This window comes from Hirundo rustica, chromosome 5 (assembly GCF_015227805.2).
Source record: "Hirundo rustica isolate bHirRus1 chromosome 5, bHirRus1.pri.v3, whole genome shotgun sequence".
NCBI lineage: Eukaryota > Metazoa > Chordata > Aves > Passeriformes > Hirundinidae > Hirundo > Hirundo rustica.
Window position 1 is genome coordinate 18,323,442 of NC_053454.1, and position 16,679 is coordinate 18,340,120.

General features: G+C 39.2%; 1 protein-coding gene across 1 annotated transcript in view; it reads left to right on the forward strand.

Moving 5' to 3' along the window:
- Nucleotides 1-11,013, forward strand: part of TBC1D19 (TBC1 domain family member 19) — a 50,738-nt gene extending 39,725 nt beyond the window's left edge. Inside the window, exons 14-21 of the mRNA XM_040065591.2 lie at nucleotides 452-536; nucleotides 2,801-2,845; nucleotides 4,039-4,071; nucleotides 6,454-6,563; nucleotides 7,774-7,865; nucleotides 8,645-8,760; nucleotides 9,583-9,653; nucleotides 10,633-11,013. Of these exons, the coding sequence (XP_039921525.1) occupies nucleotides 452-536; nucleotides 2,801-2,845; nucleotides 4,039-4,071; nucleotides 6,454-6,563; nucleotides 7,774-7,865; nucleotides 8,645-8,760; nucleotides 9,583-9,653; nucleotides 10,633-10,707 (627 nt within the window). The 3' untranslated portion in view covers nucleotides 10,708-11,013. The remainder of the gene's footprint in view (nucleotides 1-451; nucleotides 537-2,800; nucleotides 2,846-4,038; nucleotides 4,072-6,453; nucleotides 6,564-7,773; nucleotides 7,866-8,644; nucleotides 8,761-9,582; nucleotides 9,654-10,632) is intronic.
- Nucleotides 11,014-16,679: the final 5,666 nt, after the last annotated feature.

Here is a 16,679-nt window from a genome sequence, read left to right on the forward strand (position 1 = left end):
TTATAAAGATCCTGGGAATTAAAGCAAACATAAGTTCTTCCAGAACTGCACACATCCAAGAGTGTAAATGTCTTGTTTGCTTATTTCCTTACTAGGACATCCCCAGGTCATAGTAATTGAGTAGAAAAACAGTCTGAAAGATGTAAAAGCAGCCAGGTACCATACAGTCACTAATGTTGTGACAGAAGGGGGATAAACACCTGCTGAGAGGGGAGGAGCAGGGTTGAAGGATGTGGATATAAAACTGATAACAAACGAAGGTGAATATAAAATTATAGCAAGTTCAAAGTGAGCCTGGAAATTTGAGCAGGAAAATAAACTAAGGTGGTGAAGAGCTTTCAACCTTATTGGCTCTCTTAAATAGCATCTAATAGATGTTATTTAAGACAGGTCCTTAATTTTTTTTGACATTGCTTTGATCCAGTTAGTCAGTTGACTTTCTTTTCTGCAGGTGTTACTGTGTTTTTCCCGAGATACATCTGTATTGGAGCACTTTACTTACAGTAGTGCCACCCCACCCAAATCATACATACAAGGTAAAAAGAGTTGTTTTTAAAAAGATCATGTAGATTTTTGTTGACTGGTGCACTAAATACAATATGTGAATTTGCTTTGTGTTGTAGACTACACTTTAAAGAATGTTAATAAAAATGTATCCAGCTGTCTTGTGCACAGATTCTATTATGGCAGTTTAAAAGCTGATCATAGATTGCAATTGTTGCTCTTTTACTCCAGTTTTCTGTGTATAATTCTGCAGTGTTTTACCAGAAGTGAATCACAACCATGACGATATGGTAAAATCATGACAATGTCTGTCTTCATCAGAGCTAGATATTTAAATAGATATTTAAATATTGTCCTCTGCAACTCCAAAAAATGTAGCAACTGGAAGTTGTTACATAATGTGTCTTTGCAAAGCAGTGAGTTTTGCAAATATTTGTAGACAAGAGCAGAACATGTTGCTAAAGAATTGTGGGCTCTGTTCAAGTGTGGGAGAGTAGAGCTTTACCAAGCATACTTACCACTGATATTTTTTAAAAAGCATGGCATGTTCCAGAGTATTCACTTATTTTTGCATGCTCTTTGACTTGAGATCTCATTATTTTTCTTAACAATCTTTAGATTTCCTGATTCAGTCCACTTGCCTTCCCTGCCAGCTTCTCATGCTGGAGGTTTCCATGCATCTTAGAACATCACCTGCCTTGATTTTACCTAGAGGTTCCTAATTTTGCCTTCCTTCTTGAGTCATTCAGTAATCCAATTACTTTTTTTCCCATGTACCTTCATCTTCTATGTTCCTGTTTATTCCCTTGGTCCTGGTTCCTGTATATTTGACCAAATATAATCCCTAAGTACTTTTTTTTTGCACAGGAGCTCTGCTGACAGTTTTCATCTTGCTGCTTCTTATGTCACTAAAAGTAATGTTTATTTTCTAATTTTTTTGTTCCTTCTTTATTGCTTTTTTTTTACTCTCTTCCACTGGGTTATGGAGTTTTCTTTACATACTCCTTGAAATAAGCAAAGAGATCTCCTGAGAGCAGAACAGCAGTGGGATCTCAGGTCTCTTTTCAGACACAGAGCTGCGGCAGCCCAGAAACACAGCTATGGAGAACATCCTGCATATTCCTAGACAAATCTGAGGAATGATGTTGCTGATACCTAAATCTGTGCAGTGTAAATCCAAAAGGCTTGTATGTCCTATTTTTAGCCGATTTTCCAAGAGATGTGCTTTATGCTAAAAATACTCATCCTCCCAGATTATAATTCCTGGCTTCAGAACAAGCAAACTATTGAAAAGAAAAGGAGAAAATAAATTTTAGTTTAATGAAACAGCTCATTTGTATAATTGGAAAATACTGGATTTTGTTTTCATGGGGTAGTAGGAAGGAGTTTCACAGGTTAATTTTTGTTTTATTTTAGTCAGTTCATGCTATAGGAAAATATCAGGGTCCAGAATCCATTAAACCTGACAAAAAGTTCCATGTGCTAAATTCTATTGTGAAGAGTAAAAAGAGTACACAGGATATTCTGTAAATTTTCGTGTAATTAATTAAATTTTTAGTTGAGTGTTCTCATTTTAGAATGTTCTCATTTAAAATAATTGCAAGTTTTAATTAGTTGTAATTGTATTTAATAACATCTTTATATGTCTAAATAAATTGTTAAATTTTATTAGTGGATTTTGTATTATTAGTTTCTATAGTTAAGATATGGTTTAATAATATAATGTTCATTTTGCAGGGAAGATAAAAAAGTTATATGATCAGTGTATATGATCAGTGATTTTCTTGATTTAACTAAGTCTTTTGTATCCAGTGGATTACTTAAATATTTGTTTGTTATATCAGAACATCCATCTTCCTCTGTTGCAGACCTAATGAAGCCTTGAATACTTTTTATCTGTGGTTGTATCTGTTTAAAGACCTTTCCTGTCCCTAGGTCAGTCTGCCCTTATTCCCTCCTAGAGCTTCACTGTCTCCAAGGTCTGCAGCAAACACTTTTAGAAGCTCCTAAGACACACCCAAACAGAATCTCAATGGAACAGCATTGCTGAAATTTTCCTCCTTTTTGTTGTTTCTCATCCTTCTTTATTGGTGCTGCATTTCAGTTTTATATCTGACATTGTACCTGTCCTGTTGCATTGCTTGCCACATTTTAGACGATGTCAGATGGTCAAAAATATAATTAGTTATGACTTTTGTAATTGTAACTTAAAATATACTTTTTCATTTAAATTACTTAAATCTTTATACATTTTTACAGCTTAATGACATTTTCTTTCTGGTTTGATGGTTCACAGGAAAACTTGGAATGGAAGAATATGCTGTTTTCTATCCTCCAAATGGTATGAATTATACTATTGCCTCCTCTAGTGGTAGTTTGGAAAGATGTGTTTTCCTCAAATACATGATATTTTCTTTTTCTATTATGAGTTATGTTTTGCTGTTACTCTGTGAAATTCAATAATTTAAAGAAGTAAGCTGGATGGAAGCTACTCCAAACACATATTCAGCCTGGTGTTGGTGATCACAAATGGAGTTTGTGTGTGTGGGAAGGAGAAGTAAAACAACTTGTGGTGCAGCAGCTTGTATTCAGTCTTGTATCAGCACTTAGAGGATTTGAATGATAAATGCTGAAACTTGCTGACCTCCCAGCTTTTCACTACTTGACAAACCACACCCTAAATTCTTCTCCATTCAGAATGTGTGTAGACACAACAGATCTATGTAATTTTAATATCATTGCTATTGTTATAAATTCAGTTATTAAAATTGATTTTTCAGGTCTTACCTTGGCCATTTCAATCCCGTATTGAATCCTTTCCCTCCATTTGTATTTCAAGCTCAAGCTCTTTCCTCTTGCTTTCAAGGCCTTATGTCACCAACCTTAAATCTTTGTCTCTGGCCTTGTCCTTTATGTCTTCTGTATTTCAGTGGAGTCAGTTGCAGTATATACTTCGTTTCTCTTTTTTCTGTGTTTGCCTCTGCAATTCTTACAGCTTTGTAGCCATGAAATATTGTTCTTCTGATCTTTTGCCTAAGCAGCCACCTCTTACCAGTCTTATATAAAATCTAGTGAATGGGAGCTAAGCTAGGAAGGAGGAGCGAACTGTCATGCTACAACTGCCAAGTACTGTGAATGTTCTATCTGAGTACTACATGAATTATTAGAGGTCTTGGCCTCCCTTTTTCCCCTACTCCATTCTTGTCAGAGCATGACATTTATAGGTTGTCATTTATCTGCTAATTAAGGTTCTGATATCAGCAGAGCTTCTGTGTAACAACTTCATGGAAACGGAGCTTTACTTGGCTTTCTAGGAGCTGTAGCTTGTGTTTAAGCATAGAACTGCTTGTACTGACATAGGTGATACTGTAGTTACATATGTACAAGATGGAGATCTATGCAGGTGCAATAACAAGGAAATACTTTATTCCTGATGTAGGCAGAATACAATTTGATAATGTGAGGGGGAATAATATTTTTGCAAGCATAAAGAAGATGATTAAAAAATTTTTTTTTTTTTTTTTTTTTTTGCAGGTGTAATTCCTTTTCATGGCTTTTCTATGTATGGTAAGTGTGACTCTCATAAGCTAAAACCTCAGGATTGCTTTTCCTCTTATTGTAGTTTAAAGCTGTATATACTTTTCTGCAACTTTTAAACTTGTGTATATGCTTTTATGTTTTTTTGGTGTGTGAAGATTGTTGACTATAATTTTTAAATTTTCAGGCTGTTTTATTTACTTACATTACAGCTTACTGCCATGTGAGAATTCCTTCTTTGAGAGCTATTAGCTGAGCTAAGCTATGCATCTTAATATATATGAATAGAGGGATAAAGTTTACCAACAAAATGCTCTTTCCTTGCATTTCATTTCTGGGTAGACCAAGTTACCCATAAAAAAGTTCTTAAAAACATGAATAATGTGAAAGGTCTGTTGCTCTCTACATTTACCTACAAGAGGCATTAAGAGAGCACTACATAATATAATGGTTGCTAATTTGCTGCACAGAGGAAAGCACAAATACCAACAAGATTTTTAGGAGTAAAGGCAAAAAAATCTCCTTGGGTTACACATGCATTGCAGCTATTGCAGATGTGATTAAGTGTTTTGGCTTTTCAGTTTTTTCTTTTGGTTTATCAAAGGTGTTTGTAGCATCACAGGGCAAGCAGATTGTAAAATTATACATTAAATGCTATGTTTTGCTAATAATAAAGTTTAATGATCACACACAATCATTAAAATCATGGAACTGAAATATGAAATGCAAAATTTGAACCTCAGTAAGCAATCTAAAGTCCTAGGAGTAATGAGCACTTAAGTTACAAACTCTTTCTTAGGGACTCACTTAGAGGTGTTCTTGTTCTGTGTGAACGGCTTTTCAAAATGTTTGGATTTGACTCTGCCCTTGAGAACAGTGTCTCCCAAACTTGGGTGTGAGTTTTCCTCCCTCCCTCCTGTCCTCACTCTTTGCACAAGCTCAGAATATGCTGGCTCTGAGAGGGAGGAAGGGTGAAAAGCAAGGCAGCAGAAACATGGTAATGTAGCTCAAGGCTGTGGGTACAGTGGCTGGAACCAAGCAGAGCATCCTCTGTGTTCCATGCTGAGCTGCTGTGTGAGGAAGTGTCTGGGTCCTTACAAAAATCCTATACCCTTTTTCCTGTTTGCATGCATACACTGTCAGTGTGCCAGCTGTCAGAGGCTGATCTGTTACCCTCCTGGCCTTTATGTACATGTGCACACAAGTTTTCCTTGGACAGTTTTCCACCTCCATCTTCAAGCATTAAAAACATGAACACGGGTAACACCCTTTGCTTTTCTTACCCCTATGGAAATACAGGTTTCTGTGAACATCTCACCCTACCTTAGCACCCCACCTCTCATACACAGACACTGTTTTCATTCTTAAGCCACCTTCTGTGATATTTAGATATGAAAATAAATTCACACATGCATATATCCATATATATATAAAAATGTACATAATATACATATGTGTGTGTATGTGTACATACATATGTAGATAAATATATCCATATCCCTAGCTTAGTGTAAATACAATGGAGGGGAAGGTGAACGTAGAGATAGAAACTATGAGTGTGTTCAAATGTAAGCTGTCAGCTAAAATGCACCTGTAAAATGAAGCAGTCAGCATGATGACTGGACAGATCAAAAGGCTGTTCACAAAAAGGTATGACAACTATGAGAATGTATGGAGTGGATGGACTTTCAGTCTCAAGGAATGATGGTTATGTTTGTGCAGCACATACATGTAAGAGATTTATCTATATGCTAGACTTTTATGAAACAAGCAGAGTTTCAGAGCTTCTGTTTTACAAATGTCATCAATTATTATTTTGAATCAGGTGTACTAGAAGACTTCTAAACAGTAAACTACCAAATGTCCATGGTTTACAGATCTTGTAAGAAATAAACATGTCTCTATGAGTTTGTCATACTTAGTGATGTTACTGTGGTAACCAAAAGCTGTTCTTTTAATGTTTTCATTTTCACAATATCCATTTTCAAGCAGTCTTACAAACAGGGCATCAGTTTGGAGCTGGTCACTGGCCCCATTGCACACTGAAAGTTACAGACACTTGAGTCAAAAATTTGTATTGTTCGCATTGCCCTACACCCCAGGGGTGCTCTCCTTACAGCATATTTCTTATGGTTCAGAAGCCAGCACTGTAGTAAGCAAGTTCTAATTGGTTTAGCTTCTTGAAATAGTAGGAATAATATCTAGAATGTATCATGCTCCCTTTTTTGACTTTTTACATTGAATTATAGACTTTGATTGAATACTTCTTTCTCAATAATTGGTTTAGTACTATTTTTGTAAATTGTGGTGCTATAAATTACTTGGCTTTTCCTCATACTTCATGTGCTTAATCATTGAACTCTTTTAGCAGTTTACAGTGTTGAGTCAATTATAATTCTTTTATCCTTTCAGTTGCTCCACTTTGTTTTCTGTACCATGAACCTTCCAAATTGTATCAGATATTCCGTGAGATGTATGTGCGTTTTTTCTTCAGACTCCATTCCATCTCTTCTCATCCCTCTGTAAGTTCATTAGGAATTAAATCCACTCACTTGATATCCTGCTTGCTACAGAACACTAATATACAGTAGCAGGATTTTCTATGTGATTGAAGTGTATCATTTTAAATCTAATAAAATATTTCAGGCAAGCTTGGGAAAATTAATAGATAATTCCAGTCTGGATATTGTCACTTTCTATGTCAGTGTTAGTCTTTGCTATCACGTACCTTATTAAAATAGTAAGTTCTCGTTTTGTGAGGATATGGGGTCTTTTATAAGAGTCAGGTTTTTTAATCTAATAGATTTCTCAGTTCAAAGGGTCACACAAATTGCCTTTCATTAAAGACATGTAATATCTGAAGTATTGTCTGGGGTAAAGGGGCTGAAATGTATGTATAGAGGTATTGTTTCAGTGATACCAAGGTAGTGTCTGTATTATAACAGAAGTATCTTGGTATGACAGCACATGCTTTTTAGTACTGCTAGATGAGTTTAAATACTTTGTCTGTTTGTGAGTGGGATCAGCTGTTTTGAATGTACAAGAGTTGTAAAAATTGGCTTGTCTTCTATTTGTGAAGAATAAAGCAGAGTAAATACCTCTTTTTTCCTTCAAAATGTGCTGAAGAGTTATATTGCTTTTTGAAAATATTTCCTGGTTAAAAGAAAATCCTTCCCTTGGTATACCATTTCAAGGCTATGTATTGTGCTTTCCCTCTTTAATAGCAGAAAAAGGGGTCGAACAAGAGTCTATTCATTTCCATGGTAATTTTTGAAACCATTTTTTAAAATGTGTTTATGTCTAACTATTTTTGTAGTTATTCCTATTGCTGTTTGGTTTTACTTATCAGAGAGATACTTTTTCTCATATCCTTTATTTTTTAGTGCAACTGAGGTCTGTTTCATCAAAATGGAAATACTTCAAGTAGGTTACACTGTAATACCCCATTAAGTACTTCGACCCTGACATACAAACACCATAACTAACTCAGATTTGAAAGGGACTATCAGAATATGTTATGTTGCTAATACATACATGGAATTGCAGGAGCAAGGCTTTAGTGACTGAAGGTATTAGAATTGCTTGTGCCTTTCTCACCTGGGTCGATTATTATATCATTAATAGTGCTTTATTGCTTGAATTAAAAATTCATGCACCCTTACATGCTGATACTGTTTTCTCAGATTTGACAGGATGAGTGTTAGCATTCACAATTTGATCTTGTTTCTTTAGGGCATTGTATCATTGTGTTTGCTTTTTGAGACTCTTCTACAAACCCACCTGCCCCAGCTCTTCTATCACCTCCGAGAAATTGGAGCTCAGCCGTAAGTACTTCTATCTGACTTGTTACAAATGTTGCACATTCATTGTTGTGAAAATGCTGTTCTGTAGTATTTTAGTTTTAAGTATTCATTTGTAGTATTTTAATTTTAAGATCTATGGGAAATTACACAAAAGTATAACACAAAAGTATAATTGGTGTACCATTTTTCCTTGAGAGTCAGATGGAGTGCTTTGTCTAACCTGCATATCTGTGTTTTGTGCATTTCTTCTGTATGCTCTGTGAAAGAGAGAGAATTGCTCTGTGAGAAATGCTCTGTGCTGCATTATTCAGCTGAGTTTCAGTAATTCATGTTGGATATGATGGAACTAAGTGATCTATTTCCTAGGGGACAGAAGACACATAGATGTGTTAGTTGCAGCAGAAGGTACTGGAAGATGCAAGAGAGTAAGAGTCATTCAATGGTGAACTCATGGCGCCAGGCACAACAGAACCTTTTTATCTTAATTGGTATCCATCTTAATAGCATAATAGCAGAAAGGATGAAACACTGAGGGTGATAATAGCTGAGGATCACTCTAATGTGATTGTTTGATCAGAATGATAATGAGAATGATATTAGTACTTTATCAAATGAGATGCTAAATAGTTTTATGATGGCTCTTGCAAATTAAAATATCAATTATTACTGCAGCAAGAGAAAATGCTTATTCATCCTGAAAGAGAAATGCAGAAGGATAATGAAATATTTTCAATTTATAGACAATCTAATCATTATGGGAGGCAGAAATATAATAACAGTTGTTTGTCACTCATTTGCAGGCTACGAATTTCATTTAAATGGATGGTACGAGCATTTTCTGGTTATTTAGCTACAGACCAGCTCTTGCTTCTGTGGGACAGAATCCTGGGATACAATTCTCTAGAAATTCTTGCTGGTAATAGAATTATTTTTACAAAATATGTGAAGTCTGTGTGAATGTAAGACAAATACTTGTTAGCTTCAATGTATTTTGTGATGAGAAGAAAATAATTGCTCTTTGAATGCAGACAGCAGATTACCTAAATGTCAAAGCATATATCATCTAGAAAAATGGAATTGCATGAGTACTGTCTCTTTAATAAAAAAATATATCAGGGATTTTTAAAATTTTTTAATGGCAATACTCAAAAAATGCTAAGTGCTCTCTGAACACAACATAGGATGTTCTCCCAGCTTCAGTGGTAAATTAATTCATCATCTTTCACAAGATTCATATTATTTATGGCAACTACCTCTACAGTACTTAAAGCAATTTAGAATCCCCCCGTTTTTGTTGGATTTCTTCCTTTGAAGACACTTTTAAGACACTTTGAAAAGTTTTGTAGCTAAATAATGTCCTCATATTTAGGAAGGTTTAAGATGGAGGTTTTAAAGAAAACCTGTATCTTCAGTTGGGTCAGTTTTTAAATACAAAGTAGGTAAGTCAAAGAGAAAAGGTTTTGGTTCCATTTCTACATGTAAGAAATTTGTCCCTTTTAGTTAAAAGCTAGTCATCTTCAACCTCAGGCGTTTTCACTCAGACTTTCCTGAAAGAATGTTGTGTTTTTCCTGTCTGTTTGAAAGAGTGGTGAAAGAAAGTCAAAACCAACCACCTGTTGTATATTATTCTTCAGAATCAAAATAATTAAACTAAGTGAAAATTGGTATTTTATATCAATATTAATTCTAACCACTACTTATCAGGTCAGAAATGTAAATATTGGACATTTTCTTTCAGTCCTGGCAGCTGCTGTGTTTGCTTTCCGAGCAGTCAACCTGATGGAGGTGACATCACTGGCTGCAGCTGAAGTAAGGATAAGTTTCACTTAGAGGAGATTGAAATAGTTTCTGATGCTTTGCCAATAGGAGTAACTTAAGCTTCACATGGCACATGGTGCATAGTGCGAATATTTCTGTCTAAATTCTTACCTTAGATAAAAAATAAGGAAATTGTGAACATGCAGTACATAATGTTGCTTTTCTGGAGTAAAAGGAAATAAAACATATTTGCTATAAAATTCAGTATTATAAAATTATTTTATACTGTTAAGTTTTGTTGCTTTTAATATATAATCTGTGTTAGTGGGATACATTGTTTTTCAAATATTGCAGAGGTTTTACCCTTTTCCTCAGTACATCTTAGTTGCTTCTGTTCTACAAATGACAAAAATTTTACAAGATTACTTTGTCAATGTGAATCTGAAATTTCACTGTGCATACTGCATAGGAAATGAAGAAAATAAAGTTATTAGCGTGAGGATTATTATTGTTTGTATCTTGTAACCTATTTTTCTTTTTTTTTTAAATACAGTGATGAATTTTTTCCAATCTTTGAGTTTGTGATCACTTTCTTTGGCTTTTTTTAAAACATATTTTCATGAGAAGACATTGATTATTTGAGGCATTACGTTGAAGTTACTTCACAAGTACTAGCCAAGCCACAGGATAAGGATTCTTAATTCCCAATTATTTTTAGAAGCAAGTTGAAATGTTAGACTCCTTATTCACCCATGATGCTGTGTATATTTGAAGTAAGGCTAAAGGCTAAAATAAAGTTACTTGGGTGCTATACATTGGGTAAATGTGTTTTTTCTTGGAAATGTTAGAATGAAAAATTATGCAATACGGTACTAACATAAACCAGTATCATTTGTTTCTAGCCATGTCCAAATCTGATGTTTGGCAGTATTGTAGTCAGTATTTGAATCTTTTCCTGACTTCTTAGCTTGCTTTAAGGAAATTTGATTCAAATGTCAAGTTTAACAAGCCTTTTTGATTTTCATCCTAGGCTGTACTTGCTGACCTTTCAACCCTCAAAGTTATGCCTCTTCTTCAAATCTTCTTGTTTGCTACTGTCACCTGATCTGCTTCAACAATACTGGGACCTCATTCCAGTCTTTCTGGAGAAGCTAAGCATCAACTATGCAATGTCTGCATAAAACCAAAATTAAACTCCACGTATAAAATCAATTTAGAAATAATTACCTTAATATTTTCTAACTGGAAAAAATAACTTGGCATACGATTGTGTGAAGTGCATGCTAGTGAATTTCACTGTAAAAGCAAAGGTTATTACTTGTACATTGAGAATTATTACTTGTGCAAGTAAATAATATTAATCACTGTCTAAAATGCATGTAATATTAAATTAAATAAAATAAATGTAATTCATGATCTGAGTATTGTGATGTTATTTTCAGAGTTGTAAAAGCTCTTATTCTTTTAATATGAAATTACTTTTTCAGGCTCACAGCCTAGAGGGTATCATCTCCAATACTGTCAAGTGAGAAAATAAAGATACTTTTACTTTGCAGGATTTTTTGTTGTTGTTGTCTTCTAAGGAAATTATGGGATCATACCTCAGTTTTGCTATCCCTATCGTATTTATTCTTTTCACAGAAATTTTCTCCATGTTCTTTCTCATGTTAGCTGCTCCTGTTTATTCTTTTCGTATACAGAGATGTAGTCACACATTCCCCATTCATCTTTGATTAGGTATAGAGCTATCTCAGGTGTCTGCTGAACTCCTCCCCAGAGTCCCATCAAAGGTATACAATATGTTCCCCTGCAGAGAAGGCCTGAGCATAGCTTCCTTCGGAACTTGTTGGAGCTGGTCTTTGCATGAGACAAAATATTGCCCTGAGAATGATGCCAAGAGTCCTTTTGCTGTGCCCCACACCCTCTCTGGGAGAGCAGTCCTACACCTTTGACAGTTTTCCAGCCTCTGTGATTCAACAGCTCAGGCTTCAGTGCAAGAGCCCTGCTCGTATCGATGTGTGATGGATTGTCACTGCAGTTGGGCTGGCATCATCTGCTAGCTGTCATACCTTTTTGTGAGGTCTTCCTTGTTTGATTTGTTTAGTACCAAAGTTGGAATCAATCATCTGATTTGATTGAGTGTATTTTAACACATGAAAAAGGCTCTAAGTTTAAAAATGATAGTGAGTTATATAGTCACTGCATTTGCAATAAGACTTTTGTCTTATATTGCTCAAAATCTGACGACTGATCTTAGCTGTAGTCTCAGGTAGGGGTATGAGCTGTATGTCTGTGAATCTTGTTGTCTGTCAGGATAATGTAGTAGAAACTTACTGAACTAGTAAATTTATAAGGCTAATTTGAAAAAAGGTAAACTTTGTGGACTCAACGGTATCACTTCTTTACTATAAAGAGCCAAACTGCTTAGCAGATAGAATGTGTGAGAATATTTGGGGAAATTTTGCTCTGCATAACAGGGACAATTGATATTTTCCTTAATATTTGCAAGAAGTTGTTGTAAAGACGTGACAGCTTTTATCCTTTACAGCAAATATTAACCTGTTTTATATATGGGAAATGAAGACATAGAAAGATTAAGTGATTTGTTAAAGATTAAAGAGTAAATTCCTAAAAGAGGTGAGGAGTCTCTCCTCTCTTGAATTTCTGCTTGCATTTCTGGGTACTCAGTTTGTGTATAAACCACAAGATCTTATTTCATCTTCAGAACAACACGTAATATACATCTACCTCTAAAAATGCAGCATTTTGCAGTTTTTAAAATCCATAAATTGGGTAGCAATCCAGAACTTAAAATGTCACAAAGCAGTCACAGGGATTGTGGCTCAATAAGGTCATTACAAGGTTACCATGGCGGTTTAAAGAATTGAAAGTATTTACTAAATAGCAAGGGAGATTCCCTACAGGCCTGCTGACCCTCTAATTCCCTTTGCTTTGTGCTAGTACATGGTGCAGAATCTGAACAGCACCTTAACCTTTTCCAGATTGGGATCTTTGAGCAGTGTCTTCTCTTATTTATAATTTCTGAGAAAGATAAAGATTTTAACAAAGGGTCCAGGCCATTAGTTATTAGCAGTTAGTAGTTAGTTGTGGGTATCCTCTGTTCTATGTGTCAATGTTATCTGTTAGTTATCTGTTTAATGTACTGTTGTACCCTAAAACCCAATCGTAAATGCACTGATTCTGTGGTTCGAATGTTACATTCATCCCGTCCCGTACTTTCCCTGCACCCCTACCTTAGTCTGTAAGCCCTGCTGCTCTCCGAGACACCGCCCACATACCAGCCTGCCCATCAACTTGGGGGCCTCGCCCACTCCTCGCCTGCTCTGGGCCTGTCACCGCCTCTATGCAAATCGAGTATAGCCGGAAGTGAGTCCAGAACCAAGAACCGCTCAGAACAGCGAGCCTGATCAAGACCCGGAGAGACGGAATGCAGCGCTGAGTGGGGAAAGAGCCAAGGTAGCTGCCAGTATCATCTATAAACACCGAAGAGGGGTCGCCATAACCTCTGAAGTCCCTGCTAAGAGTCACCCCCCTAGACATTCGAGCCATCAGCGAGCCTAGGGACTCCCGTGAGGCGTGGCTTCCGGCTCTGCGACGACAGCGACGCAGATCCGACGAGACCTCCTCCTCGGCAGTGTCCGGCTGGTGCAGCGTGGGCAAGGGCATCCCTACCCCGAGCCGTCCCTCTGCTGAAATCACTAATAAAGGCATTAAAAGGAGATAACATCGACTCCTGTCTATTTATAACAATTTTGGGGGCTCGTCCGGGATCGCCACGCCCAGAAGAGGACGAAGAAGGGAAGGCGCCGCCCATCTTCGAACTCCTGGGACAGCTGGCGAACATCGGACCCCAGCAACGAGGGACGCAGCATCGAGGAAGACAGCGCCGAGGAGCGCCGGCTGGTAAGTATAGCCGGTGGCGGGAGTGGAGGCGAGCGAGTGTGGTGTGAATGAGACGGGGGCCGGCAGCTCGGACCTCCGAAGCGAGTGTGGACCCCTTAGTACCGCGGTTCCGGGACTCCCGCGAGGGGGCCGGCCGGGAACAGGGGGAAGCGAGTGGAGATTGAGCGAGTGAGGCGCCTCCAGGGGCATAGTGGGCCCCCCTCCGAACGGGCGGAGGAAACCTAGGGTGTGAGTGGCCCGTGTGAGGTTGATAGGCAACTGGTAGGAGGCCCCACTAGGGATCCCCCCCCACAAGGGTAGTGGCTGGGCCCTGAGGGCGGGTCAACAGGCTACCCGGGGTAGTGGCTGAGGCCCTGAGGGCGGGTCGGCAGGCTACCCAGCGAGCAAGGGCGGTAGGAAGCCCGTAGCGCGGCGGCTGGGGTCCTAAGGGCGGACCTACGGGCCGGCAACGAGGGGGTGCGCCGCTAATCCGGCGTAGTACGGTGGGACCAAGAGTGCGAGCCTTACACTGGGCGGGGGTAGCTCAAAGGGGAGTTATGCTACCGGGTGTAAGGGACCTGCCCTGGCGGGGGTAGACGTGCAAACCGGACGGGAGTGTTGGGCGGGGGTACCACTAGGGTACGCTACCGGACACGTTGGGACCGTTGGGCGGAGGCGTCTATGCTATCCGGGGGCAGCCCACCGGCGGGCGGACAGGACGCTGTCCCGGGTGGGGGTGTGTGTGGTTAGGGAATTACTGAGGTGCGAGTAGTTCAAAGCTAGGGACAGAGTGAGTGTCGCACCGCGACGCACTAATCCTGGCTGCAGGCGGTGCCTGACACCTTGGGCCCCGGTCTATCGGCCGTCTGCGGGGATTAGTTTAGTGTGGCGTCGTGAGTAAGAGAGGGACAGTGGCTGGGCCCTGAGGGCGGGCCAACAGGCTGTCTGAGAGAGTGAAAGAGGGATAGTGGCCAGGACCTAAGGGCGTGCCAGTAAGCTATCCAGAGTGAATGAAATTTTAGATTTTAGTTGCCCGTCTTTAAAATTTCCGTTTGAGTAGGGGCACCTTATAAGATTTTAGTTCAAGAAAGGTCGCTTTTCTAGTTTGCGTTGTCCTGTCGTAAGATTTCCTTTGGGTAAGGACACAGTAGAGTATTTTCATTTGACCTAGTAAGAATGGGTGTGTGCGGAAGTAAGATCAGGAAGGAGAGGAAAGCGAGAAAAGGGAAGGTAGCTAACATCCCTTCTGATAGCCCACTAGGGAGAATGTTAGACCAGTGGGAGAACAATGAGAAAACTAAGAACTTAAACAAAGTGAAAATGATTCACTATTGCGTGGAAGTATGGCCAACCCTTAATCTACCCGGGGAATGGCCATGGTACGGTACCACCGACTCTTGGATGAGCTCACAGTTAAACCAATATTTGAGAGCCCAAGAGGAAGTAGACACAGAGCAGCTAAGGTATGCTGCTTGCTGGATGCATGTAAGATCAGGTACCGAGACAGTAAAAATTTGCAAGATGCAGGAAAAGGAAGGGAAAAATAAAGATAAGAAAGAAGAGAAGGGTCCTGTATGGGACCCCCTTGAGCACTTACCCCCTCCTCCTATTTACCCTGATCTACCCCAAGTCAGTCCTCAGACCCCTTCCTCACCAGTTTCCTCCCCTGTACCTAATTCCCCTTCCCCTAATTTTTCGGTAGATACGTCCCCGATGGGGACTAATTTTTCTATGAATGCCCCTCTAGTAGGTGCTGTGAATTTTTCTGGGAATACACCCCTAACAGTAACATCTCATAGCTTTAGTAAAAACCCCTTTTATAGCTTTGTAGCTTCTCCTACTCCTCCTTCAGTCTCGCAGCCAGTCTCTCCAAACTCCATACATTCTCCATCGCCATCTAAACTTCCTGTTCCACCTCGTAGCTGGGAGCTAGACCTTAACACCCCGAATACGGACCCCTCTCACAGTACCAACCTCATAGGGGCAACTGAAGTCCCAGAGGGACATAACTATAACACCCGGTCCAGAACTAAACTTTTCCCCTTAAGGGAAGTCCCGATGGGTGGAGTTGCAGGAGGGGTCGGTTTTGTAAATGCTCCACTAACAGCTTCAGAGGTGAGGAATTTCAAGAAAGAATTGGGAAACCTGGTAGAGGACCCTGTAGGCATATCGAATCAAGTTGATCAATTTCTGGGCCCCAATACTTACACGTGGGGAGAGATGAATTCGATTCTGAAGATTTTATTTAGCCCAGAAGAGATTAGAATGATTAGGACCGCCGGGATGAAAATTTGGGAGAAAGAAAACAGAACGGGTCCGCCAGGAGATTACAAATTACCAGTCGTAGATCCGAGGTGGGATCCGAACAGGGAGGAAGACCGGAGAAGTATGGACGACTATCGGAGTCTAATAGTTAAAGGTATAAAGGAATCAGTACCCCGAAGCAATAATACCAGATTAGCATTTGATAATATGCAGGGGAAAGACGAAACTCCCACAACCTGGTTAAACAGGTTAAAGAGGAATTTTCAACTTTATTCAAATATAGACCCCGATAGTCCCGAGGGTCAGGTGTTGTTAAAGACACAGTTCGTCACCAAGTCCTGGCCCGATATTAGGAGGAAATTAGAAAAAATAGAAGACTGGCAAGAAAAAGATGTAAATGAGTTGTTAAGAGAGGCTTTAAGGGTCTATCTAAGGAGGGAGGAGGAGAAAACCAAGACGAAAGCAAAGATAATGGTGGCTGTAGCAAGAGAAGCGATACAAGATCAAAACCCTCCCAATCGGAGAAATACCAAGTTAGGGGGAGGAAGGGCCTTACCACCTTGGAAAACTCCTGGGAGGCCAGGAGAGGACAGAAAATGCTTCTATTGTGGGGAGGTTGGACACATAAGAAGAGAGTGTCAGAAATTATCCTTTGATGAAGCCATCACAAAAGAACAGGATGCCTTAGAGAAGCTATTAAAGGGCGAAAACAACGAGGATTAGGGGTGTCATGGGCTCTATGCACTAGGGGACCCGATGTACCACCGAGGTGAGCCCATAGTAAATTTTGAAGTGGGTCCCCAACACGAGGAATATGAATTTTTAGTAGACACTGGAGCAGACCGATCCAGTATTAGGAAGCTTCCAGTGGGAGTTAAGGTCGGAACTAGAACATGTGAGGTCGTAGGG